Below are 24,524 nucleotides of genomic sequence, written 5' to 3'. Positions count from 1 at the left end.
ATCCAAGGCTCAATTTTCAACAACAGTATCATCCGGATGGCGCACAGCTGCGCCCGGCGGGCACCGCATGAAGTCAGTTCCATTGGAACCCGATCAAGTTGCTCGTGATCATTATCATTTATATAACTTGGTAGCCCTCTGCAACGCTTCTGACGTCTTTGCTAAAGCCAAGATCTTGCCCCATATTGACCAAGCTGACGCTCCGGACATCAATGTCAACCCACGGGGTGCTCTTCGTGAATCTGATTTGCATAGGGAAAAACTCGCTCTCGGATGATCCTTGAGCCTCGAATTCAAAGCTGCCACTGCCGTTGCTCTCATCGATATCGCCGATAGTCCAGTCAATGCTGTCCCCGGAAACTTCATACACGGCATCGAAGCTGGACACAGATGGCTCAGAGGTCGCGTAGGGAATGACAACAACAACGTCCTTGAGAGGGTCTGAGCCAGTCAGCTCGTACTCAACAGTAATGCTATAAGTGTTGGTTGCCAGCTCGCTTGTCCAGACCGTGAATTTGATTGGCGGATCTGTGACATCGTCCGGCTTGGCTACCAATCGCCACCGCACGACTTGGATGCTGTTGTTTGCGGGGAAGCCCTTCGTAGCGTCTGTCAATCGGATGACATTGTTATTCTTGAATTCCGCCTTGTCGACCTTGGGATGGGCATTCAATTGTGCGCCTCGGGTGTCACCAACGGCAAGATCGAGCTTGATCTGCGTGAGGCTTGCGTCACTGATACGTAGTTGTAGATCGCCCTTCACTTCGAATGATTCGATGGCTCCCTCGCGAGACAATTTGGCGCTGATTGATTCTGCCACCGTGATGTGGATCCCTTCACGGTCGGTTGCGGTACTAGTATTCACCAAAGATGGCTGTACAGTGGGCGCAGCCGGGACAGGAACGCCGACAAGAGGCGCGCTGGCCTCTGCTTCTGGACCAAGCTCACCGCGGACCTGTTCGAACATGGAATTGGTTGCCTTTTTCTTCCCGAGTTGCATGCCCTTCCCCCTGGTTGCCAAAGGCTTGTTGAACTGTTGATTCTTTGCGGCATTGTAAGAGTCGTACGAGTCTGTAATGGCCGGAGTAGTCGTTGTAGGGGTGTACGTTGGGTATGAAGGCGCGCGGGGAACATTGCCCATGCCACCGGCCCTGGCATTGCGAGATATTTCTTTGCGTTGCATCTCTAGCTGCTTTGCCTTACGCTTCCGCTCCTCAGTCGCTTCAAGCTCCTTGTTCCGCGAGATGATCTCCTGGATGCGCTCCTCATGCGACTCCATGTCGAGGAAAGTCTTAATCTGGCTCATCGTGAGGTTTTCACGATATCCAAGCGTGACGACCTCATCGAAAGCAGAAAGCAGCTCGTAGGCGCATCGAGCAATTTCCCGTTCGTCGAGACTCTTGCATATCGAGCCAACCACTTGCGCGAACAAGTGCAGAGTGGAGATGTCCTGAAGAATGTTGGACTGGCGATTGGTGATCAAGACCATGTACAACTCGTCCAGAGGCTGATATACGAAGCGAACATTGTCCTGCTCTACGGTAGTATGCTGGGATGCAGTGTCGGCGAGCTTTGGAAACGATGCGAGAAGTGCCTCCACCCGAGATCGTTGCATTTGTCGAAATTGGCGAGCCAGGATTGGCTTCCCCGAACGGGTCGTGATCGCTGCCGAAAGGATGACCTGTTGCTTGTCAGTTTTCATCTCCATATACCGCATGAGCTGACATACCATTTTGTATGTGATAGTGCGACACGATCAGATCGGTGTGCTCCGAGTCGTATACGTTAAGAATCGCAACAAACGTCCGTGGTCAATCCCTCATCGCTAGGCATATAGGGTCTAAGGGCAAGCTGTCAAGGCGCACGCGGTCGCTCCCGCCACGCATTCTGTAATTGCCCAGATGGTCTTGGCGGGTCGCTGACTACGCGTGACTCCACGCGCGAACCCCGACGACTCACTTGAACGGGGCCTAATCTATCACATTCATCGCTTTCGTCTCTGCGGACATTTTCACATGAACGATCTCTTCACCACTTCGAGAAAATTCCGATCAAACGGCGGCCCTTTCAGCCTTCGACAACGAGTTCATTACGATGTTCTCATCACGAAAGCCGTGAACAGCGCAACACGCTAACACCGTCGCTTTACTCACGTAGAGTACCCTCCGACCAGAACGTCCATTTGGAAAACGACTTCGAATCATCAAAACAGCCTTCTGATAAACATTGCGGCCTACTTCCTCAAATGGCGACACTACCACCCCCAGATGTGGCCATGGACATCTCGTCACCAGGCCATCGCATGGACCAGGACGACGATATTGAGATTGACATCAGCGACTACCCTATCGCGTTCGAATTGACCGACGATGAGCAAATGGTAGAAGACGGCGAACAGGCACGGCCAGACACTGCGACTGATGAAAACATGGACGATGACGAGCCAACGATTATCACACACGAAGAAGTGATGATAGATGAGCCTCCACTCGACAATACCACAATTGGGGACGACCTTGATGATGAGCTCATCGATTACGATGATGACCAAGCTCAACAAATTCCAGCCCCTGCAATAGACCAAGGACAAATTCAGCCAGCTACCCTGGAGATGGTGGTCGCGCCCTTCCTTGTATCTACCTCAGAAAGCCAGACAACTCTCATTGGAGACCCTCTCTCATCATCAGCAGAAGAGACTTCGGGCTTAGTCCCAGTCTTGCTGAGCAATGGTCCAAGTTCACAAGTTGAACAGCAAAGCCTAGTTGCAGAAGAGTCTGTCGCGGCGCCACTTTCATCTTCAGAATACCAGGAACCGATCCCTGCCACAGTGGACGGTGTACACAATGATAAAGCCCCGGTTGAAGGAAAACTAACTGTCAAGGATATTGATCCACCGACCACTGTTCAGGAGCAGGTCAAGAATGATGAAATATCAGCTCAGCAGCCACAGACTGAACAGAATGACGAAGCATCAGATCATACGCAACAAGCCGAAGTGGACTACGAGAAAAGTCTGACAGAAGAACAGAGTTCAACCATCGAGACTCGAATCGAACCCAGTGAAGAGACTCTTCCCCCGCCGACTGATACAGGTCTTCATCCTGTCATGGTGAAATATAGGTCAACAGAATTCCCATTATTCAAATCACAGACTTCACCCAACGGTCTTTTGGAGAACGACAACATTGCCAGTCTAAGCCTTGCCAATCTTATGGCCACATGCCGAGAACAGCTTGCAATCAACACTGGCGAGAATATTTCGGACGATCAAGAGTTATGCTTGAAGATCGACCACATGAGATCTACCCTCAGAGAGCACGAGCCACGAGCATTCGAATTCAGTCTCCAAGAAGTTCTGGATACCTTTGTTCACTTGTACCAGAATGATGCGACGGAGGAGATCCCGGCCATGTGGCTCACGATCGAGCTGATTTGGAACTTTTCGAAACTCATCACAGAGATGAAAAGTGCTGCCAGCGAAGGTCTCGGCATGACGCACTTCGAATATGTGAATAGTGCCAATGGTGATTATTATCAGGAGGAACATCCTAACGAGGATGAACCCGATCACGCTTCCATTGATAATGAATACTACGAACCAGATGAAGAGTATGCCGATGAATTTGAGGAAGAACAAGCTGCAGATCACAATGGCGAATCTCAGCATCACAACGAACTCCAGGATAACGCCGAATCAGCTAGCAGCAATGCAAATCCCAATAACGACAATGTTGATGAAGTCGTAGCTGAGAGCAGCGTGTCGGAAGCTCAGGTAGAGGATTCCCAGGCGGATGCCGAAACCGATGTGGAGTCCTCAAAGCCTCCCATCGAAGACTCTCACGACTATCCCGCTGCTGCGCTTGCAACCTCGACGGAAGATGCGAACGATTCTGCATATGCAGCGAGCAACGTAGAAGGGCACCCGGGACATCCGGACAATCGCGTGCCGAGTCACGAAGATACTACAGAAGAGCAATCGGACAACGAGTTTGACGACGCGGCTGAAGTCTATGATGCCGTCGGGGACGAGGACTTCGTAACAGGCGAGATTGAGGAAGCGCATGAGGACGACGACCATTTAGAGCCCAAAGTGAACGGCGAAGAAGTTGAAGAGGGTGCTGAACAAGCTCTGCTCCCTGGTAATGACGAAGCCGATGACAACACGCTTCATGATGAGCTTGACAACGCTGCCGTGGAGCAAGAGGAATATGCAAATGAAGACAACATTCAGAACATGCCTGAGCCAGAAGAGGCTGTGGTGCCAGCTTCTGGGGCTGCCCCCACAAATGACGATCTCCTAGAATACGACGACGACGAAAACGCTCCTCTTGACACCTCCACAGAACAATCCACCAGTGAGAAGAATGGAGATGGTACCGAACATGCCGAGGCAGATGCGAGTAAAACCGATTCAGACCCGGAAGGCAGATCGCTTCTACACAATCAAACTTCAAAACACGAATCGCCTCGAGGTAAACGCCGACTTGAGGATAATTCTGACTTCGACTTCATCGACTTTGCCGATGATGAACCCGATGTCAAAAAAGCTCGAGCTGGATGAAGATCAAGCGAGTCGAGAGATTCTCCCTTTCAAGATTCCTCTACCAACGTCCGGCCAGCCTCGCACTTTTTGCCCCTTCCCACATATTTTTCCCACGCTGCACAGGAATACTAACAGCAGCTCCGATCACGCCAGCCACAAATATGTACGCTGGCATGATTAACTCCTACAACCACTGACTTGACGCAGGAGACATTCGTCCCGTTCAAAATGGCAGGATCTGCCATTCAGGTGAGTCGGTAAGTCACGGGCACTACCGATCAATGATGAGGCCAATTTTGTGGTCTCTGGAGTGTTCCGCCAAGAGTTGTCATGAGATACCCCTAACCCTACAGACACGACCTTGTCCCGTCCGAATCACGCAAGTGTAACAACAATGCCAACAATGACATTTTATCGTTCCGGAGTTTTGGCGTCGCCCAGGAAGGCACTTGATTTAACGGTGGTCGAATCACGGCACACTGGAGACAACAAAGGTCTCCCATCGGCTCAATGACCGATCAATGGCTCGATGAGCGACAAGTACTATAATGTAGAATAGCTACGTTTCGATAGTACTGGAATGTGACAGATATGACTGTAATCTCCGACGCCTCATCCCATGGAAGTGATTCTTGGGAAAGTGTTGACTTTCGGCTCTGGTGATGACGCCCATCCGAGCTCTTGTACAAAGGAAGCCCCCTGACCACCCGAAAGCCTGCTCCAGCATAGTGACAGGACGATCCATCATAGCGAATGAGGGTATCCACCACCACGCTCGCACGCATGTGATCGCAGGACCTCCGGAGCCTAGTCTATGCGCTGGCAGCTGAGAGTCACAAGGTTTCCGAACATTCTCGGTGTCGCCGGCCGTCGCTTTCACGTGCCAGGGATGGCGGATGGCACATTACGACACCCACGGCGAAGTCCGTAGATATATATGCCTGAGCCGGCTCCCCGCCGTTGAAGGGCTCCTTCGATCTTCTTCTCATCGACCGAGCACTCCTCTCGAAGAAAATGTCCCTCAAGCGCCAAGCAGATCTGCAGGGCTCGGAGAACCCCGACTCGAGACCGAGCAAGAAGAGATTTGACGCTGCGACGGAGGGCATGCCGTGGTCCTCGAACTCGCAGCGCGACGGTGAGAGTGGGGAGCAGACCAGACGCGGCAGAAGGCGTGGAAGTGATGGGCAGGCCTCCCGTGGATTATGGACCCCCGCCGCTGAAGCAGGTGCTCGGCCTCTCAGCCACGAATCACGAGCCGACGCGGATGGACCGGATGCAGCAAAAGCCGCACGCAGCCGTCCCCGAGGAGAAACGACTCACGGTGGAGGCGGCCATGAGCGACATCCCGAAACCATCGTTGGGCGTGGTTCGTCGGAGTCTGACGGAACGAGCCCACCTCGTCCACAGTCTACAACTGTCCAGGACAAGCATCTCATCACCAACGGCCTACCTGCTCCTCCCTCCAGGGCAGCCGAAGAGCAGCGCAACTCGCCCGCCGCCCCTCCAGCCGCGACTGCTCGCTCTGCCAACGCAAGCATCCCACGCCCACCCACGAAAGCGCCTACACCAACACCCCAGCCACGCCACGAGCCACAACCGCAGCGCCCGGCCCAGAGCGCCCTGGAACAAACGCTGGCCGTCTTCGCCGCGCGCTTCGGATGGGAATTCGCGCTCTTCAAAGCGCACCTCCTCTCCAACCTCCAAGACGTCCGCACGGCCGAACAGAGTCACCTGCAGACACAGATCCAATCCCTCCGCTGGGAAGTCACGCGGGCGAGGGAGCTTCTCCAAAAGGAGATGGACCTGCGCGGACAGGACCGCATCGCGAACAGGGCGAGGGAGAGGCAGATGGCGGAGCGTCTCGAGAGCTTGAAGGGGGAGAGGGGAGACTCGTCTCGGGAGGGTTCACTTGGGAAGGCGAATCGGAAGTTGACGGAGGAGGTCGGATTGTTGCGGGCGGAGAATCAGATGCTCTTGGGACGGGTGGTGGGTTTGACGAGGGAGGTCGAAGGGCTGGGGAAGAAGAAGACGAATGCGAATGATAGTTCGCCGGCGGAAAGTGATGATGAGGAGAGACTTTCCGGCCTTGAGTCCAGCGACGAGTCGGACTGACGGGTCATTGGGAACGATCCTTTCGGGTAGGACATTGTGAACCGACCGGGGATTTGCTGGTCGATCTTGAATTTGGAGATGTAGTTTTATTCTGGTTCTCGACTGGACACAGGGAGCATGGGAAATGGGTATTTATATTGTCTGTCGCATGTGTAAAGTTAAATAATGGGAAAGACATCCTCGTCTATCCTAGCATTCGTCGTGAATCGTGCAGGTCGCTTCAGTTGACCCGCGAGCGCAATCGGCGCTGACCGGCGAGATGAAGCACTCGTTCGCTCGTTCACTCGTTCATGCCTTCTTGGTGAAGACCTTGTTGATCTCATCGGCCGTAGCCTGTGCATGCGGGTGAAGGCCGGATCCTGCGTTGCCAGTGGTGGAGCCAGTGGCGGAAGTCGTGGCGCCGGTGCTGCCGGTGTGGACATCCCCGCTGCCTAGAATGCCCGAGCCGGTGGCATCTTGGGTGTGGCTGGTCTTCTGACCGCCGACGGGTTGGCCGGTGCTGTTGGCGCTGGCGTCCTTGTTGATGAGGTTGTCGGCGAAGGAGTTGACGTTCTGACGGATGCCTTCGGTGGTGTCCTGTCGGTGGAGAGGTCAGAAGCGGTCGATCGAGGTTTGCTTTTGTTTGTCGAAGAGGAGAGGTGGGTGGGACTTACGGAGAGGTTCTTGAAGAAGCCTTTGGTTTGCTCGGCGGCGTTCTCTCCTGAGGACATTTCGACTTGTGTTTCTGCGATGTGGTGGGTGGGTGGAGGGATTGGTGACTGTGGTGGGTGGATACCAGGTAGGCACTGTGGTTGGATTCAAGCTTTTTTGAAAGCAGGAGACAGTCACCTGGCGAACAGATCGAAGTCTATATAGGTATGAACCCAGCTACGTAGGATGATGAGTCTAACGAGAGAGAGACCTCGGGATTTACGTACATTGTCCTTAGCGAGGGGCCTGACAAGTACGCCAAAGCCTTCTTCTCTTCCTCTCGACGCTCGCCTCCCCGATAGGCTTCACATGCATATATGGTCTAGCGAAAGATCTAGCAGACACGATCGCGTTGGTCCATACTAAAAGAACAGACTTAGAGCAGCAGACACCTGCGAATTGATCGACATTGGAAAGACAAGCTGTATACAGGACAGACCGGCATGTTCACGGATGCTGATGATGACGATGCTGCTTGCTGCTGACAACTTCGGGCTTGGAACGTCGCGCGCGCATGTGAGAATGCCCTCCCTGCGAGCGAGTGACGTCAGTTGCAGCACGCGAGAGAAGGTAGAATTGAGATATGACGAGATTTATTATCATTTCAGCTACAGTATATGGAATAGATATGCACGGTAGAATAGGTATGTATGTATGTATGTATGTATGTATGTATGGTAGAATGGAATGCATACCACCTATATCATGTAGAGGTAGACATAAAGTATAATTACCTACAGTACCCACCTAGGTGGGTTACATATAATATGCCCAGGTATGCATCATTTGTCGATATACATATACCTACCTAACTAGGTAGGTATATACACATCCCTGGACGATGAGGTGCAAGACAAACGCAATGAACAGAGGAGAGAGTCGTCAGGCCAGGCAGCCTCACTCATTACAGTATTATCACACCTGCACAGTATTAGATTATTACCCGTACCTACCTAGGTAGATATCATTCGTTGCATGTTTTCCAAGCATGATGGAAACGAATGAGACGGATGACGTGCAACATCGGGTGACATTGGGACTCATCGATACTGGACGGGCTTGGACGGTGATGCTTGTCGATTGCCCAGGTGTCCAGGTGTATGATGTCAACACTTGCAAATTCCGACGCCAACCTCTTTGGAAAAGAAGAAAAGGCCGGCCCAACACGCGCGCTTACCTTACCTCACAGGCAGGTTTGCGCGAGAAAGTAAACAAATGGAAGAGAAGAGAGGGCGCCTCCAGCCGTGACAGCAGCAGCAGCAGCAGCAGCACGCACAACAATACAGTATAGCATGTAGACGATGATGAGTCTGTTGTCGTTGTGGTCGATGTTGATTTGGTAAAATACCTGGGCACGCACTATACCATAGCACATGTAGATGTTGTTGATCTTCCATCCACCCTACACCTTTTGGTATATCTCCTCCTTTTCACATATCCTCACTCATCACGACCGCCTTCTTGTCCTTCATCCTCGTGCTTATCAACGGGCGTGATCGCGTGAAGCTTTTGCTGGACCGCCGATCGGAAGAAGTCGAGCCGTTGGATTTATTATCAACTGCCCAGCTGCTCTCTGCGTCCGGCCCTCCTCCAGCTTTCCAGCTCTCCAGCTTTCTCTTCAAGCTCGAAATTTCGCGCTTGCCGAGCTGCTGCTCCTGCTGCTGCTCCTGCTGCTTCCAGCAAAGGTCGGCTGCACCTGCACCTGCTGTTGCTTCTTCCGTTCCTCGCTCGCTCGCGCGTGAGACAATCCCTCGGACTAAAGGACACAAGAAATACACCCAACGAGCCACCCACCCACCATGGCCGGTCCTCAAATCTACCTCAGCTTGCCCAAGCTCGGTTTCATTCCCGACGCTCGTCCTCTTCCTCCACCACCGGTCGGAGATGCTACCCTACGCGCCCCGTTCACCATTCCCTCCACCATCTACCATGCCGTCCTCCGACCGGAGGTCCCCGTGGCTGTCGCAAGCATCTACATCGTCTCCGTCTTGGTCCTCAACGCCATCAACGCCCAGCGGAAAGAGAAGAACAATGGCAAACCGAAGCCGTGGTGGATCGCGAGGCAGCCGTGGTTCGATGCCCTCGTCGTCGCACATAACGCAGGGCTCATCGTCTACTCCGGCTTGACCTTCCTGGCCATGTTGCGCGCAGCGATCCAGACCTGGCCGGGCTACAACACCGACACCGGCGCCGCCGGACTCGCTGATGCGTTCTGCAAGATGAACGGTCCACGTGGATTCGGCGATGCTGCTGCGTACAACACAACCTTGAACATCTGGGAGATCAAGAATTCATTGCTGCACTTGGACTACAACGGCAACCCGGACCCGACCGACGTGGGTCGTCTCTGGAACGAAGGTCTCGCCTTCTGGGGTTGGTTCTTCTACGTCAGCAAGTTCTATGAGATCGTCGACACTCTGGTCATCGTCGCCAAGGGCAAACGCAGCCCGACCCTGCAGACCTACCACCACAGTGGAGCCATGTTGTGCATGTGGGCTGGTATTCGCTACATGAGCCCACCGATCTGGATGTTCGTGTTTGTCAACTCATTCATTCACACGCTCATGGTAAGTTGACATGGTGGTCAAATGTGGTATGATCGGAGACTAATTGTGATCGCGCAGTACACGTATTTCACGCTGTCCGCCCTGAACATCCGCGTTCCCGTGGCTCTCAAGCGTACCCTGACCTCCATGCAAATCGTCCAATTGATCTGGGGCAGCCTTTACGCTGGAACCCACCTGTTCCTCCAGTACGACATGCCAGTCTCTACGTCTTACACGGTCACCTCTTTCATCAAGTCGGCCATCTCGAGTGCAAGCTCCATCGCCTCCGTTGCGACGTCGACCATCTCTGAGATTATCGAAACACCCACTCCGACCGGAGACATGGTCGCTCTGGCCAAGAAGCTCCTGCTCCGTGCTGTAGGCGAAGAGGGCATCGCAGAACGCGTCACGAACAAATACGGCCAGGCACTCGCACCCGCCATTCAAGCCAAGATCGAAGAGATCCAAGAACAGCTTGTCCCACACCACGAGACCAAATGGAGCACCGACTTGACCAAGGTCGACTGTCTGGACACCACCGGCCAGGCCTTCGCCATCTACCTGAACCTCCTGTACCTCACCCCGCTCACTTTCCTGTTCTTGAGATTTTTTATCAAGGCCTACACCAACCGCGGCAAAGCCGGCAAGCCCTCCGACGTCGCCAAGAAGGTGATCGACGCGTCTCAAGAGGCCAGCCGCAAGACGAAGGATACCATCGAAGACACCGGCAAGCGCGCCGAGGATGAAGCACGAGCCTTGACCGACGAGGAGAAACGGGCGCAGCTCCGAAAAGATTTACAGGCGCTCAAGGACGGCACCTTGGAACTGAGCCAAAAGATCGGGGGCAATGCAAAGGAGAGTGCGAAGCAGGCTTCCCAGCAGGTCAGCGAAACTTCGCAGAAGGTAGCCGAGGAAGGCAAGAAGCTTGCCAAAGAAGCCGAGCAAAAGGTCGCCCCCGCCGTCGAGAAGGCTGCGGAGAAGGGCAAAGAACTGGCCAAGGATGCGCAAGCAAAGGCCGAGCCTGCGCTCGAGAAGGCTGCGGAGAAGGGCAAGGAATTGGCCAAGGACGCCCAAGGAAAGGCTGAGCCGGCAGTCGAGAAGGCGGTGGCACAGGGCAAGCAGCTCGCCGGCGATGCGCAGCAAAAAGCTGGGGAGCTCGCCAAGGACGTGCAAGCCAAAGCAGGTGAAGCCCAGCAAAAAGCTGGCGAGGTCGCCAAGGACGCTCAAGCCAAGGCGGGCGAAATCGTCGACGACGACAAGACATATGCTGAGGCAGCAGCGGAACCTGCTGCGGGCGCGAACAAGGAGAACCAAGCCCCTGCATCTCAAAGCGAACCCGTTGCAAAGCAAGAGTCTGTTCTTACTGCCACCCAGCCAACCCGTCCAGGTGTCGTCGGCGAGGACAAGGGTGCTGTGCCTGCTGACGACGAGGACACGGATGCTATGGGCAAGTCGGGGGCCATCATCGACCCGGAGGCGGCGAAGGCCGAATGAGCCGTTCGAAGGACTGGACCGGCGATCAAGTTTGTCCAAGAGGAAGCGAAGACGTAGGGAAGGGAGCGCATTGACTGAGGATTCATGGGGTGCGGTCCTCGAGTCCTCTGTCATAATCGGGCGTAGATCATGCTCTGGCAGGAGGCTCAAACACATCGGAACGAACGCAGGACAGAAGAAGAAACAAACCGCTCTTCTTGATGGCTTGCGACGCAAGGCGCGGTGTAACGGTAGTGAGCGGAAATCAATTTTGCTGATAGCTAATACTAATCAATCCGTGATGAACAAATCAATGTTGATTCCTTGCAACGGATCCATGCTGTGCCTCGTTCTTGCCGAAGAACGAACCAGTCCTTTCCTTCAAATCGAGAGCCTTCTAGGCAGGTGATCTCTAGTGTTGCTGGGAAGCCACAGTCGCTCTGGCAGTGGACTCATACGCACAACGATACTCCTGAATCTCACCTTCGTTGATTTCAACATCCCCGGGTCCACTTGTGGCAGCCATCGCGCTTCTGAACCTACCAGCAAACGAGGATCCCACATCCACTACGGATGCCAAACCACCTCGGACAACACCTACAACAACAACAACAACGCCGGCCATAATGACCACCTCGGATCCCCTCTCCATCCCCTCCCTCTCCCTGATCTCGACCTTCACCTCCCCCAAACGCGACAGCATCCTCCCTCACCTCCACCACAACCACCACCACCACAGCACCTCCATCTTTGACCCCTCCTACCTCCTCTCCCGCACGCGCTGGATCCGCGACATCCTGGACCCGCTCATCGCGCGCCAAGGGCCCGAAGCGCTCTCCAGCTCGGAGATCCTGCACCTCGACGACTTCCTGCGCACGCTCCTCTCCGCGGACCTCCCCCAGGCCGATCTCCGCTACAGCCGCCTGCACCTCGCCGTCGAGGCCATCTCCGGCGGCGCCACGAGGTGGCCTTCTGGGCTCGTCGAGCGCTGCGACTTGCTCCGGGAGAGCTGGGAGGGTCGATATGGGGCTCCGTTGAAGGGCTGGGGCACCCTCTTGTACGAGGGCGATGGGGCCCGGTTGGGCGGGGTCTGTCGGCCCGCGGACGTCACCCGCGAGCATCTCCTGCTGAGGTGGTTGAGGCAGCCGGACGCGAAGCTGAACCCGGCGCAGTCGAGGCGATGTGGGGATTTGGGGTTCGTGCCGGGAGAGTGGGTCTTCTTTTCCCTCCCTTTTGCCTCCCCCCTCCCCTCTTTTGGAGTTCACTTGCTCGGGGAAAGGCTGGCGGGCGGAGGGGAGGGTTTGTGTGTGTTTTGAACTGCTCCCGTTCAGTGCTGACTCGCGGGGGCGAACCCTCACACAGTTGGTGGATCAGTCCGCTCTTCGCTCTCCGAGCCGGCATCATCGACCGGACGACCCTGGACGGAGGCATCGTCGCCGACTCCCGCGGAGCCTATGCCATCGTCATGACCGACGACGATGAGATCCCGGATGCCATTCCATACACGTTCCAGTATCGCACCAGGAACGCCGATCCAGGCCGTTACCGCCTCACGTCTGGCGCGGTCGATTCGCATAATCCCGTGCGTGTCTTGCGGTGCCATACCTTACACGGCTTTTGGAGACCGAGAGCTGGGATTCGATATGACGGGCTGTAAGTCACCCAGTCTCCCTCCGGATGCGTTGAGCTTTGACATCAGCTATGATTCTGGGCTGATACCCGACTTCATCGTGATTGTGCGCTCATCGCAGACATGAAGTCAGCGGCTGGTCAATCCAGGGTGGGCCGAGGAGCGAAGATGTGACGTATATCGTCCGCTTCCGGCGTTTATCGACGGAGAACGACATGAGCTTGGTCCTGTGTCGGCCTTGGTCCGATGAGGCGGAGGATTATGTCGAGTATAAACGCATCCGGCGCGAGGAGCGGATGAGGCAGGGCCTCGGGGCTCATGTTGGACGTATTGACGGAGCTGGGGAAGAACGTCTGGATGATGATGGGTGACAACTAATCTGTGATGGGATGCAACGGGAGTTTGGCGGATTGAAGATGGACTGATCAAGTGTCTCGGTTCGAGCTCTGCGCTTGTATCGATTTTGTGTTGGTGTGTATTATCAGACTCGATATGTCGTGCATATCCACGCGATCGACTAACAGAATGTGTCTTCACTAGACAAGGGCCGGTTGATGTTTAACGTATAGCGCGCGCCCTACCAGGCAAGATCAGATCTGGTGAGACCCGATGAGAGAGCACTGTCGCAGGAAACATTGGATGAGATCAACATTATCACCTGTCCTGCCAGATTCAGCTCTTCCATTATCCAATGCTGTTCAATGGTCGTCGGGATGGAAATGTACTGCGGTACTTCCTTGTCCCATGAGGCGAAAATGCGACGGTCCAATGCAGTGTCACATCGATCGGCATTCATAAGCGGGACTTGCTTTCCCTCCTCTGGGCCAAACTTGCACACACCGTCAACGGGATCGGACTGCAGGCTGCATGCCGGCTATATATCAAGGACATCCTGCACGTGTGTGACGGTGAAGGTTCTGTGCCGTCTTCATGACGAGTGATCAATAGCAGTGTATACGGAATTTCCTGTCGAAGCGAGCAAGCGCTGCGGTAGCAAGACATAAATGATTGTGCCGCTCCATCGTTCCCCAAGAACTTCCCTCTCAGCCTGCGATAACCGCGATCGATTCTGCCAGTCGCACAACATGGCGTCTTCAACGGAGCGAATCGACCAGAAGCTGGCGGCCGACTCCATCCATCGCGAGGTAGGGCCTTCATCAATGGAAGTGCCGGCCTACATTCGATCTCTCACGCCCGAGGAGCGAATCCGGGCAGAAAAGGCCCTCGTCCGCAAGATCGATATCCGATTACTTCCAGCTATAATCATCATGTATATCATGAACTACCTCGATCGGGTACGTGCCTGATTGGACCATTTCTCGGAACTCATGGATAGGCTGACATTCGCGATCAAGAACAACATCGCAACCGCCCGCCTGGCTGGCCATCCTGGACTACAGGCCGACCTGAAGATGTCCGACTCGCAGTACGAAACGGCCGTGTCGATCCTCTTCGTCGGCTACATCCTCATGCAGGTTCCCTCCAACTTATTCCTGAACAAGATCGGAAAACCGGCCATCTACCTGCCCTCCGTCATGGTGGCGTGGGGCATCGTTTCGACCTGCACGGCCGCCGCGCAGGATTTCGGTGGCCTGGTCGCGATCAGATTTATTTTGGGTTTCGTGGAGGCTCCATATTTCGGCGGCTGTCTGTTCTACCTCTCTTGTTGGTACAGTCGGAAGGAGCTTGCGTTTCGATCCGCTGTGCTCTATTCGGGAAGTTTGATGTCAGGGGCTTTTGCTGGGTTGATCGCTGCTGGGATCACGAGTGGCATGGACGGCAAACTTGGACTTCCTGCCTGGAGATGGTGGGTCGATGATGATTTACGGTGGAAGATTGCGGTTTGCTAACTCTGGTAACAGGCTATTCATCATCGAAGGAGCCATGACGGTTGTCATAGCCGCGGCGGCATTCTTTGTGTTGCCCAATTTCCCACGCACTACCAAATGGCTTACGGACGAAGAGCGCGAATTGGCAGTTTGGCGTCTACAAGAAGATGTCGGCGTCGACGATTGGGTTGACAGCAAATCGCAATCATTCTGGGGCGGCTTCAGCCTCGCTGTCAAGGATCTCAAAGTATGGATCCTCATGCTCATGCTGCTGGGCATTGTCTCGGCCGGCTCTGTCACCAACTTCTTCCCGTCGGTCGTCAAAACGCTCGATTACGACAACATCACCACATTGCTCCTCACGGCACCGCCTTACATTCTCGCCGTCATCACCGTCTTCTGCAACGCCGTTCATGCTGACAAGACTGGCGAACGGACGTTCCATGTCATATTACCGTTGATTGTAGCGATCGCGGCGTTCATCCTCGCTGCTGCAACAACATCCACAGCGCCGCGATATGTCGCAATGTTGCTTATGGTATGTCAAAGTTCCCCCCGTCACGATGGGAGACTGCAGGCATTTCTAATCGATGCTTCCAGGTCCCGGGAATCTACACTTCCTACGTGATCGTTCTGGCTTGGATTTCAAACACCATCGCCCGACCTCCAGCGAAACGCGCAGTAGCACTGGCATTGATCAATGCCATTTCCAATGCTTCATCGATCTACGCGTCGTACATGTATGGTGGCGCGCCGCGGTACATTCTTGCATTTTCGGTCAACTGCGGGACTTTGCTGCTGTCCATCGCCATGGCCGTGCTTTTGAGAATTGTGTTGAGCAGGGCAAATAAGAAGCTCGACCGTGGCGAGGAGGTCACCGGTGCTACCGGTGGACCCAATGCTGAGATTGAGGGCGAGGCCATGAAGAAGGGGTTCAGATATTTGATATGATGCGTATGACATGACACGAAACTACGATACTTATCATTTCCATCATTTTAGAGTGCAGAGTCTCATCTCGCGATCGACGCGTCCTCACGGTTGGACACCCGCGAAGTAAGTTCATAGCATGACGAATCATTCGCAGCGGGGTATGTAAATTGCGCATGACGCAGTTCGACATTGAGCCGCATTTATTACAGAGCACTATGTATCAACATGACACTGCACCACGGTATCACGAGAGCACCCTCGACGTACCAGGTTCACGCAATCTGCCATCGCAACTGGCAGGCATACTTTCATTAGGGATGCATGGCGCATTCAAGCAGCTCTGCGATGGGCTTACCATCAAACCCCCGTGATCGTCCGCGACTCCTACCGACGAATCGCAAGTTGCGCAACCTAATCTCCATATCTTTGCGGAATGTATCAGCAATCTCTCCAGACTCTCCGCGGGCCCAGCGCGTTAGGACCACCGACGATGATGCTCTACCTCAATCCTTGAAATCACCATCCAAGATTGTCGCCCTTCGTGAGCAGAAGAACTTGGGCCATTCTCGTAGCTCCACTGATCTGCGGTCACTCGCCGAGGATGCTGTGGTCGAAGAGGCCGAGTCGGCCGACGCAGTCGCCATCGCCAACGGTAGTCCCAGAGCCAACAAGCAGAAGCAAAGGCTTTACAGCACCGCCACCACTTCTCCCAAACGACCAGATCTGAGGCGCATGCGAAGACGAAGCACATTGGAATGGGCCAATTCGACACCAACAAAGAGACAGCAAAGGCTGGAGGATGTAGTCTCGGAGCACCTAGTGGATACATTTTTCACACTGCATGTCCCTGGTCTCGAAGGTCGGTAGGTGTCCACTGGAGAAAGGCATGCTTGAATGAATGCTGAAATAGTGCCTCAGATGCTGTCTACATTTCGGAACTGGTTGACAGGACCATGAATCCAACCTTTGGTCATATCGATTGGACAGGGTGTGGACCAGGTATCACGAGAGCGGACAACATGATCCTACGGGTGTGGCTTCGAAGAGGTTCAACCCGACGTTGGCAACAACTCTTGCGCTTTACCATAGACATGCAAGGCTTGCAATACATGGGTAAATCGGTACGTGCGCTTCTGCAAACGGAAACCGCATCCAAGCTGACTCTCTCTAGCTGGAAAGTGTGCACCGCCAATTTCCCATCAACGCTGTCCTGCTTCACCTGAGTGACGGAGTCTATGCGGCTAGCTCTTCAGTGATCGACCTTCTGCCTCAGACCTACGCATCGAGCAGTCGTCCTTCGACCAGTGGCACATCGCGTGTGTCGCCCACTTCGTCTTTCGATTCACTTTTGCGACTTGCACGTCTTGACGACAGCATACAGGACGCATTATCAATCCGCGACAACATTACCGTTGATCTCGAAGAAATACTCCATAACAGTGAGGAAGCCTTGGCTGAGCGGGACCAAGCAAGACAGGCAGCAGACCGCCTGAAAACCATCGAATTCGCGACGATGGTGGTCAGAAGACAATTGGACAAGGCCAAGAAACAACAAGAGGAAAAGCGGACAGCGTTGCTTTCCAGACGAAATCTCATGCAAGCCGATTGGAAAGCGCGGGGAGCGCAGGCCGATGAAATGGCAGCCTTTCAACCCGAATTGCCGAGTATGAGTGATGAGCGCAACATCAAGCAGAAAGCTGTCCAGAACCAGCGCCGTCGTATCTGCGAAGAGCTGCAACAATGTTACCCGATCCGCCCTCAGCCCGGCAAAGCCCTTGCTTTTACAATCCGCGATCTTCACCTCCCGAACTCCGAAGATCTTGACTCTGAACCTCCTGAGAGAATAGCAGCTGCGTTGGGCTACGTAGTTCACGTGCTCCAAATGCTATCGTTCTACCTGGATCACCCTCTACCTTACACCATGATATACCGCAGCAGCACAAGCACAATCTTCGATCGGATCAGCATCCTCAAATTTTCCTCTACCAACTCAACGACCGCCGCCGATCTCAAACTACGCACTTACCCCTTATTCAGCAAAGGCGTCCCACGTTTCCGCTTCGAATATGCCGTGTTTCTCCTAAATCAAAACGTCCGACTACTCCTCGACAATGTGTTTGGCGTGCGGGTCCTTGACATTCGCCATACACTGCCCAATCTGAAGTATCTCGTTTATGTTGCTACAGCCGGCGAGGGCGATCTCCCTGCGCGAAAGGCCGGTGGAGTCCGTGGTCTCCTCCGCGCACCTGTGATGGAGAGGAGCGGGAGTATGGACTCGAATACTAGTCGTTTGTCCGGTCTTACGCTTGCGAGCTTGGGCTTGACGGGGAACGGAGCGGCCAATGGTGGGAAGGCGAAGACTGCCACTGAAAGACTGAGGGAGATTGATGGGAGAGGCTGATACTCATCAGACAGAAGAAAGTCTCACTTTGTAAAGTTGTAAAGATGTAAAAAACCTCATAGATGTCCAGCGTTTGGGAACGGGTTATCGCAGGTACCCAGTAATGCTTAGACAATGTAGAACAATGAGTGGATAGTAACCCTAACACATCGTCATTCCAGGTTTCATCCTAAAGACTCAAGTGAGGTTCATGAACAATGTACTATATAACAACACGAGATGAGGTCGCAGTCAGTGATGGTTGCGACAGCAGGTCTTTCTCGTATTGAGACATACCAGGTAGGCGAGGCTGACTTGGAACGCCGAACGAATTCCCTGCTGTATAGCTTCGTGGAACTCCTCATTTCGCCAGAACTTCACCAGGTCTTGCGCCAAATTGATCGGGCCGACATCGGGCGACACCACATTCGTGGCTAGAGAAAAATCACGGAAACACCATTGACAGCCCAAGAGACAACTTTCAGTATTATTTCGTAATACTATAATCACAGCCACAATGCCGACATACAAGATTGTTGTTTTCCCCGGTGAGCATTCGACCATGGCTAGGGTATTCGAACTTCCCCCACTGACCCTCCACAGGTGACCACTGCGGTCCAGAGGTGAGCTATTCGACGAAACGCATGGATGGGACAAACGAGGCTCACAAGTTATTGGCGTAGGTCACTGCTGAGGCAGTCAAGGTAGAATCTCGAATATTATCAACGAGACGCACTTGGTCTGATCGAACCTCAACAGCTTCTCGATGTGATTGGCAAAAGCAAAGCGGACGTCAAGTTCGAGCTGAAGGAATACCCTCTGGGTGGTGTACGTCGACTATGGAATCATTCATTTCTGCCCATCGTGATGACCACTCGATTTGACATCCATCACAGGCTTCCATCGATGCCCACGGTGAACCTCTCACAGACGAAGCCCTCGAGGCCGCAAAAGCCGCCGATGCCGTGATCCTCGGAGCCATCGGTGGCCCGAAATGGGGCACCGGTAAGGTCCGCCCAGAGCAAGGTATCCTACGTCTCCGTAAGGAAATGGGCACATACGGCAACCTCCGGCCCTGCTTCTTCGCCTCGGAGAGCCTGGTGGCCAACTCGCCGCTCAAGGAGAGCGTGTGCCGGGGCGTCAACTTCAACATCGTCCGCGAATTGACTGGAGGCATCTACTTCGGCGACCGGATCGAGGACGACGGCTCCGGCTTCGCCCAGGACACCGAGCCTTACTCCCGCGCCGAGATCGAGCGTGTCACTCGCCTCGCCGCCCACCTGGCGCTGGCTGAGGACCCTCCAGCACCGGTCTGGTCGCTGGACAAGGCCAACGTCATGGCGACGAGCCGTCTGTGGCGTAAGACTGTCACAGACGTCATGGAGAAGGAGTTCCCGCAGCTCAAGCTCGGCCACCACCTCATCGACTCGGCGGCCATGTTGATGGTCAAGAACCCGCGGGCGCTGAACGGTGTCATCCTCACGAGCAACCTCTTCGGCGATATCATCAGCGACGAGGCTTCGGTCATTCCCGGCTCGTTGGGACTTTTGCCTTCGGCGAGTTTGACCGCTTCGCCGGATGGAAAGAGCAAGTGCAACGGCATTTACGAGCCGATCCACGGTAAGAAGTCAAGTCGGACATGCATCATCCAATAAAGTCGATCGTGAACTCTGACATTTATTCTTCTCTTTAGGTTCCGCTCCGGACATCAGCGGCCAAGGCATCGTCAACCCTGTTGCGACACTTCTCTCCGTAGCTATGATGCTGAAATACTCTCTCCAACAGCCCGAGCTCGCCAAGAAGGTCGACGAGGCGGTCAAGATCGTCATCGACAAGAACATCCGCACCGCAGACATCGGAGGCTCGGCGAAGACGGCCGAGGTGGGCGATGCCGTCGCCAAGGAGCTCGAGGCATTGTTGCAATAGAGTAATGATTCCTGTAGACGGTAAACCTTTCTTGGATGTCTTCATGATTGGGCATGGCAATGATAACGAATCAAAGGAGACCTCGCGAATCTGTTCTTGTCTATCATTAGATGCTTGTATCGTGTGTTCGACGAAGAAAGTATCGTATGTGTAGTAGAAATGCTTATTACGCCCAAAGTTATTGTCGATCTCGCGAAAACTCTAATCAAGCAGACCGGGATATAAGATGGCACCAGGAGCGCCTCGCTAAGTAGAAGATATCAAATAGTTCCAAGCCCCGTTCAAACCCAAAACACCCGAAACGTCAAACCAGCGGCCTTTGCCCTTTTCACGCGAAAGGGGTTTTCCGTCCCGTCGCCTTGCCCACGCTCGCCGAACCCTTGCTCGCAGCAGAACTCTCTTTGACGCCAGGCTTCTGTCCGAGTAGTGGCGCGCTGATGTCGCGCCGTTCCTTGAGGTTGATGACGCCCTCCAACATCTGCTTCCGGGGAGTGGTCTGGCCATTCGCGATCGATTTGGCGCGGCCGCGACGGTATGCAATCGCAGCGAGCGCGGCTGCGCGGTCGAAGGCGGGCTCGGCGGTAGCGACGGTGCTGTCGACGGGGGTGTCGACCGGCGAGGGTTTGGCATCGTCATCCTCCGGGTGGAATTTGTAGGTCCGCGGTGGGGCCTCGGCGCGCTTGCACGGGGTGAATTGCATTGGAATTGTGGTGGTGGTCGTCACGGTGCGAATAGTCGGCCCCGGCCGATACGGCGTTGTGTCGAGCGTTGGTGACGATTTGGTCAACTTTACGGCGTCGCGCAGCGGTACTTGCAGGGTCAGTTCGTGCGGAGTGGAGGCTCGAAAGCTATCATGTTGATGTCCGGAGTCTACGAGCTCGTGATCGGAAGCCTCAATTTGCTCTCCTGTGGATGGTCTGCTTGCAATCGGCGAGCGGCTTTTCTGGACCGGGATCGGCTCGACCGTGTCCGCCCTGATCGTGCGACTCAGGTCAAGCTCTTCTTGTTCAACTTCGTGCAGACTAGTGCTCATCTCTATTTCGGTTGATGCCGCCTCAGGCAATATATCCTGCTCTCGTGTTTTGTGCACCGGAGATTCAACCATGTCGAGCATTTCGACTTCAGGCGTTTCGATCACTGGTGCTAGAACGTCCTCCGCAACTTGTCGGATCAAGGCCAAATCTTCGACGAAGGAATTCGAAAGGTCCGGCGATTCTGCATGACCGCCCTCGCTGGTCGTCATACAGCTACAGCATCGAAATTGACACTCCAGGCGAAGAAACTCGGTCATTTCTTCTGCTTGTTCGCGCAATCGTCTCTCCGCGGCAAGATCTCGTAGAAGACCTCGAATCTCGAGAGTCTTCTTCGTGATCACGCCCGTATTCTCCTTGTCGTCGTCACCAGGGGTCTGGCATGTTCGCTTTTGTGGCGAGCGTCTCACTGGCGAGCGCAGGAGGAGCTCATCGTCGCCTTGTGGGGAGACCGGGAGTGCAATCCTGCCTTCTGCCGCGATCCTGGCGACTTCTTCTTCCTGCAGGTTCTTCTTCAGAGCTTCGCGTTCTTCTTCAACAATCTGCAAGCGCAATTGAAGCTGCTCAAGCTCTTCCTGCATGGACACCAGCTTGTATTGTGCGTCGAATGTTTCTTGGTCCCGCTGCTGCGTTTTTCGTTTTTCCATGTCAAGCGTGGACTGCGCGACACGGAGCGTGCTGCGCGCACCCTTCAGTTCTTCTTGGAGCTTTACCACTGCCGATGATGATTTGAATGCCTCTTTCCTCGCCTTGCGCACTTCCTTTTCGTAAATCGCAGACTGTGATGCATGACTTTCTTTGAAGTTTGTGTACTCCTCCTGTGAAGCGACCGTCAGTTGACCGGAGGATTGCTGCACGGAACATACGTATTGCACATACCATAACTACCTCGAGTCTCTTCCCGACTCTCCTCTCGCGATCCTTACCCTCCTCGACCTCTTTCTTCAGTCTTCGAGACTCCTCCCGTAGCTTTTTGGCATCGCCTTCGGCCTCCTCACGCGCAATTAGTGCACGTCGTAATTCTGCCTCCAGCTTTTTGCGCCGCTCGTTGCTCTCCGCGTCGCGATCGCGAACATCTAGGTGCTCGAAGCGCTTCACAAGCCCTTGAACATCGCTGTTAGTGCGAACATGGCTTTTGAAGGCGTGGATGTCGCCAATGGTTGGGGAGCCTGGCAACGCGAAGCCAGACTCTTTGGCCATAGCGGCACGGTTTGGGTTGTAGTCGGCGAAGAGGTTTGCGGCTTTACGAGTTGGAGACGCAAATGGGGATGGAAGATCATGTCTGGATGTCTTGTCGTTGGCCGACCCTTTCGAAGGTGATTTGTTGCTTGTGGTTGCTGTAGATGGTCGTGTGCCATTGACGCGCTCCGGCGACAGCGGCTGTAGTGGTTGTGGTGCAGTGGGTAGTGCAGGAGCACGATCAAGTTCTGTGAGAGACATGTTTCGTTGTTATTGGGCGAGTTGCATTATTATACAGGAGGTGCACAGTGGCTTTGATGTGCTGAACTTCAGTATGCGCGACTCGAGGCAGAATGATATACGTAGAGATATTGCCGCAGCGTAGTGGAGGTCGTCAACACAGCAGTTGTGCGGCTGCTGCCCGCCCGCCTGAATGTTTTCGGCCAAGTTGCATAGCAACCAATTCTCCCTGCAAATGCACTGGCCTCCCGGGCGGTCCATGACGCGCGGTCACGTGGATGCGATGAGAACGCTCGAGGGCTGCTCTCAACCCAATGGAAAAACCTTCCGTGATAATAATGATAATAAACTTGGAATGATTCATGTAATCGCCGACGAACCCCTTTCGAACCAGCGAACATATGTATTGGAGCAACAGAGATTCTTGAAGACTGCCTTGCATGGAAAAATCCGCAGCCTCGAACAAACATGCCAACACCTTCATGACTACCTCCTGTGTGAACTGTAGTATTGCTGCTCACTTCACAGATAATAGTAATAAGTGTCGCGACACCTGCACCAAGGGTTCTGCCCTGGGGCCGCCCGCGTCCGCTGGTCCCTAGCACCTGGGTAACGCGGGGCACGGGGGTTCCGGACACACGGGGGTTCCGGACGCGAGCTTCATGAATCTTACTACGTTGACTTCAACGCGTTATGGCATCGTCAAAACGCGTCCGAATAAGTCCAAATGAAGGCAGTGTCTTGCTTGCTTTATCTGCTTTGAAGTCAAATACGTGCAGTTCAATCACAGCTGCTGCTAAAGCTTATGGAGTTCCGAAATCAACGCTATACGATAGGATGAAAGGAACTCCTTCGCGAGAAGATTATGTACCACCGAAGATGAAACTCAGTCCTATAGAAGAAGAGGTACTTCTAAAAGACACCTTGAAGCTAGATTCTCAAGGATTATCGCCAACCACAAACCTGGTACGATCAATGGCCAATTCTATCTGCCAAGCCAAAGGAACTCCACCAGTCGGCCAAAATTGGGCTAGGACATTCATAAAGCGTACTCCTGCCCTGACAATCAAACTAGGAAGGACTTACGAGTGCCAAAGAAGATTGTGTGAGACTCCGGAAGTCATTGAAAGCTGGTTCGCCCTGGTACGCAACACAATCAACAAGTATGGCATCTTGCCTGGAGACATGTACAACTTCGATGAGACTGGCTTTCAACTAGGACAAATATCTACTTCCAAAGTAGTCACTTCTGTTGAGAAGCAAGGTCGGCCAAAGCAGATTAAACCTACAGGTACTGAATGGGTCACAGTGATCCAAGGAGCTTGTGCAGACGGATCAGCTATACCGCCTTTTATCATCTTCAAAGGCAAAGAAGTCAACTATGGATGGGTCTGCGAAGGCTTGCCTGCAACGTGGATGTTTACAGCAAGTCCACGAGGTTGGACAAACGATCAAATTGGACTACAATGGATCCATCACTTCGCTAAACACACAAAGTCGAAGACAATTGGTAGCAAGCGGCTGCTGATTTTAGACAACCATGGGAGCCATACGACACCAGAGTTCACTTCTTTTTGCAAAGATAACAACATTGTCCTTTTGTGGATGCCGTCTCATACGTCGCATATGCTGCAGCCGCTTGATGTTGGTTGTTTTGGCCCTTTGAAGCAAGCCTTCTCAAAACGGACTCAAGGCTTGATTCGCAACCATATCTTCCATATCGACAAGAGCACCTTCATGGCAACGCTCTACGCAGCATATATCGATGCGATAACATCGAACAACATCCGAGCAGGCTTCAGAGGCTCCGGTTTGCACCCCTTCGACCCTGAAGTAGTGTTGTCCACGTTGGACCCGATATTTCCATCACCTCCGCGGCCTCTTTCACAAGGTTCATGGTGTACAAAGACCCCAAAGACTACTCAAGAAGTTGATCAACAAGCTACATTGATCAAACGGAGGCTTGAGAGGCATCAGAGCAGTTCACTAACTCCAATATTCGAAGCCTTAAA

General features: G+C 53.8%; 10 protein-coding genes across 10 annotated transcripts; 7 read left to right on the top strand and 3 right to left on the bottom strand.

The window, feature by feature from the left end:
- Positions 1-118: 118 nt before the first annotated feature.
- K489DRAFT_324995 (uncharacterized protein) lies at positions 119-1,702 on the bottom strand (the record flags this gene model as incomplete). The annotated part of the gene is made up of 1 exon (XM_033601800.1): positions 119-1,702. One exon carries the CDS (start codon positions 1,700-1,702, stop codon positions 119-121), a length of 1,584 nt encoding a protein of 527 aa, XP_033456865.1.
- Positions 1,703-2,245: 543 nt separating this feature from the next.
- K489DRAFT_373061 (uncharacterized protein) lies at positions 2,246-4,561 on the top strand (the record flags this gene model as incomplete). Its single annotated transcript, XM_033603391.1, has 1 exon — positions 2,246-4,561. One exon carries the CDS (start codon positions 2,246-2,248, stop codon positions 4,559-4,561), a length of 2,316 nt encoding a protein of 771 aa, XP_033456864.1.
- A 996-nt stretch (positions 4,562-5,557) lies between these two features.
- Positions 5,558-6,655, top strand: K489DRAFT_412516 (uncharacterized protein; the record flags this gene model as incomplete). Its single annotated transcript, XM_033607935.1, has 1 exon — positions 5,558-6,655. The coding sequence occupies one exon, from the start codon at positions 5,558-5,560 to the stop codon at positions 6,653-6,655; it is 1,098 nt and encodes a 365-aa protein (XP_033456863.1).
- Positions 6,656-7,390: 735 nt separating this feature from the next.
- On the bottom strand, positions 7,391-7,979 carry K489DRAFT_383391 (uncharacterized protein). The gene is made up of 2 exons (XM_033605593.1): positions 7,573-7,979; positions 7,391-7,502 (listed from the first exon to the last, which is right to left on the bottom strand). The coding sequence occupies exon 1, from the start codon at positions 7,946-7,948 to the stop codon at positions 7,793-7,795; it is 156 nt and encodes a 51-aa protein (XP_033456862.1). The 5' UTR covers positions 7,949-7,979; the 3' UTR covers positions 7,391-7,502; positions 7,573-7,792.
- A 1,165-nt stretch (positions 7,980-9,144) lies between these two features.
- Positions 9,145-11,730, top strand: K489DRAFT_417071 (uncharacterized protein; the record flags this gene model as incomplete). The annotated part of the gene is made up of 2 exons (XM_033608188.1): positions 9,145-9,912; positions 9,970-11,730. 2 exons carry the CDS (start codon positions 9,145-9,147, stop codon positions 11,383-11,385), a joined length of 2,184 nt encoding a protein of 727 aa, XP_033456861.1. The 3' UTR covers positions 11,386-11,730.
- A 260-nt stretch (positions 11,731-11,990) lies between these two features.
- Positions 11,991-13,365, top strand: K489DRAFT_412513 (uncharacterized protein; the record flags this gene model as incomplete). The annotated part of the gene is made up of 3 exons (XM_033607934.1): positions 11,991-12,574; positions 12,727-13,017; positions 13,116-13,365. The coding sequence occupies 3 exons, from the start codon at positions 11,991-11,993 to the stop codon at positions 13,363-13,365; spliced, it is 1,125 nt and encodes a 374-aa protein (XP_033456860.1).
- Positions 13,366-14,154: 789 nt separating this feature from the next.
- On the top strand, positions 14,155-15,774 carry K489DRAFT_325044 (retrograde regulation protein 2; the record flags this gene model as incomplete). Its single annotated transcript, XM_033601805.1, has 4 exons — positions 14,155-14,289; positions 14,350-14,801; positions 14,857-15,361; positions 15,424-15,774. The coding sequence occupies 4 exons, from the start codon at positions 14,155-14,157 to the stop codon at positions 15,772-15,774; spliced, it is 1,443 nt and encodes a 480-aa protein (XP_033456859.1).
- A 227-nt stretch (positions 15,775-16,001) lies between these two features.
- On the top strand, positions 16,002-18,318 carry K489DRAFT_362367 (uncharacterized protein). The gene is made up of 3 exons (XM_033602655.1): positions 16,002-16,615; positions 16,675-16,877; positions 16,928-18,318. The coding sequence occupies exons 1-3, from the start codon at positions 16,078-16,080 to the stop codon at positions 18,155-18,157; spliced, it is 1,971 nt and encodes a 656-aa protein (XP_033456858.1). The 5' UTR covers positions 16,002-16,077; the 3' UTR covers positions 18,158-18,318.
- Positions 18,319-18,396: 78 nt separating this feature from the next.
- K489DRAFT_396202 (3-isopropylmalate dehydrogenase) lies at positions 18,397-20,431 on the top strand. The gene is made up of 6 exons (XM_033606870.1): positions 18,397-18,684; positions 18,740-18,759; positions 18,820-18,840; positions 18,896-18,964; positions 19,033-19,756; positions 19,830-20,431. The coding sequence occupies exons 1-6, from the start codon at positions 18,654-18,656 to the stop codon at positions 20,060-20,062; spliced, it is 1,098 nt and encodes a 365-aa protein (XP_033456857.1). The 5' UTR covers positions 18,397-18,653; the 3' UTR covers positions 20,063-20,431.
- Positions 20,432-21,491: 1,060 nt separating this feature from the next.
- K489DRAFT_296238 (uncharacterized protein) lies at positions 21,492-22,101 on the bottom strand (the record flags this gene model as incomplete). Its single annotated transcript, XM_033600312.1, has 2 exons — positions 21,492-21,911; positions 21,973-22,101. Coding segments are annotated over 2 exons (549 nt in total), but the record flags the coding sequence as incomplete, so codon positions are not given.
- Between the last annotated feature and the right edge of the window lie 2,423 nt (positions 22,102-24,524).

This window comes from Dissoconium aciculare, assembly GCF_010015565.1.
Source record: "Dissoconium aciculare CBS 342.82 unplaced genomic scaffold K489scaffold_12, whole genome shotgun sequence".
In the NCBI taxonomy this organism is placed as follows: domain Eukaryota; kingdom Fungi; phylum Ascomycota; class Dothideomycetes; order Mycosphaerellales; family Dissoconiaceae; genus Dissoconium; species Dissoconium aciculare.
The sequence above is the reverse complement of the archived record's forward strand: the minus strand, read 5'-3'. Positions and strand labels throughout refer to the sequence as shown.

Excerpts from the sequence above, each read along its gene's own strand:
- K489DRAFT_383391 (XM_033605593.1), bottom strand. The coding sequence starts at position 7,948 with ATGATAATAAATCTCGTCATATCTCAATTCTACCTTCTCTCGCGTGCT.
- K489DRAFT_362367 (XM_033602655.1), top strand. The coding sequence starts at position 16,078 with ATGGCGCATTCAAGCAGCTCTGCGATGGGCTTACCATCAAACCCCCGT. Across the intron at positions 16,616-16,674 it reads GCATGTCCCTGGTCTCGAAG|ATGCTGTCTACATTTCGGAA; the intron begins GTCGGTAGGTGT and ends ATAGTGCCTCAG. Across the intron at positions 16,878-16,927 it reads TGCAATACATGGGTAAATCG|CTGGAAAGTGTGCACCGCCA; the intron begins GTACGTGCGCTT and ends GACTCTCTCTAG.
- K489DRAFT_396202 (XM_033606870.1), top strand. The coding sequence starts at position 18,654 with ATGCCGACATACAAGATTGTTGTTTTCCCCG. Across the intron at positions 18,760-18,819 it reads GTGACCACTGCGGTCCAGAG|GTCACTGCTGAGGCAGTCAA; the intron begins GTGAGCTATTCG and ends TTATTGGCGTAG. Across the intron at positions 19,757-19,829 it reads CATTTACGAGCCGATCCACG|GTTCCGCTCCGGACATCAGC; the intron begins GTAAGAAGTCAA and ends TCTTCTCTTTAG.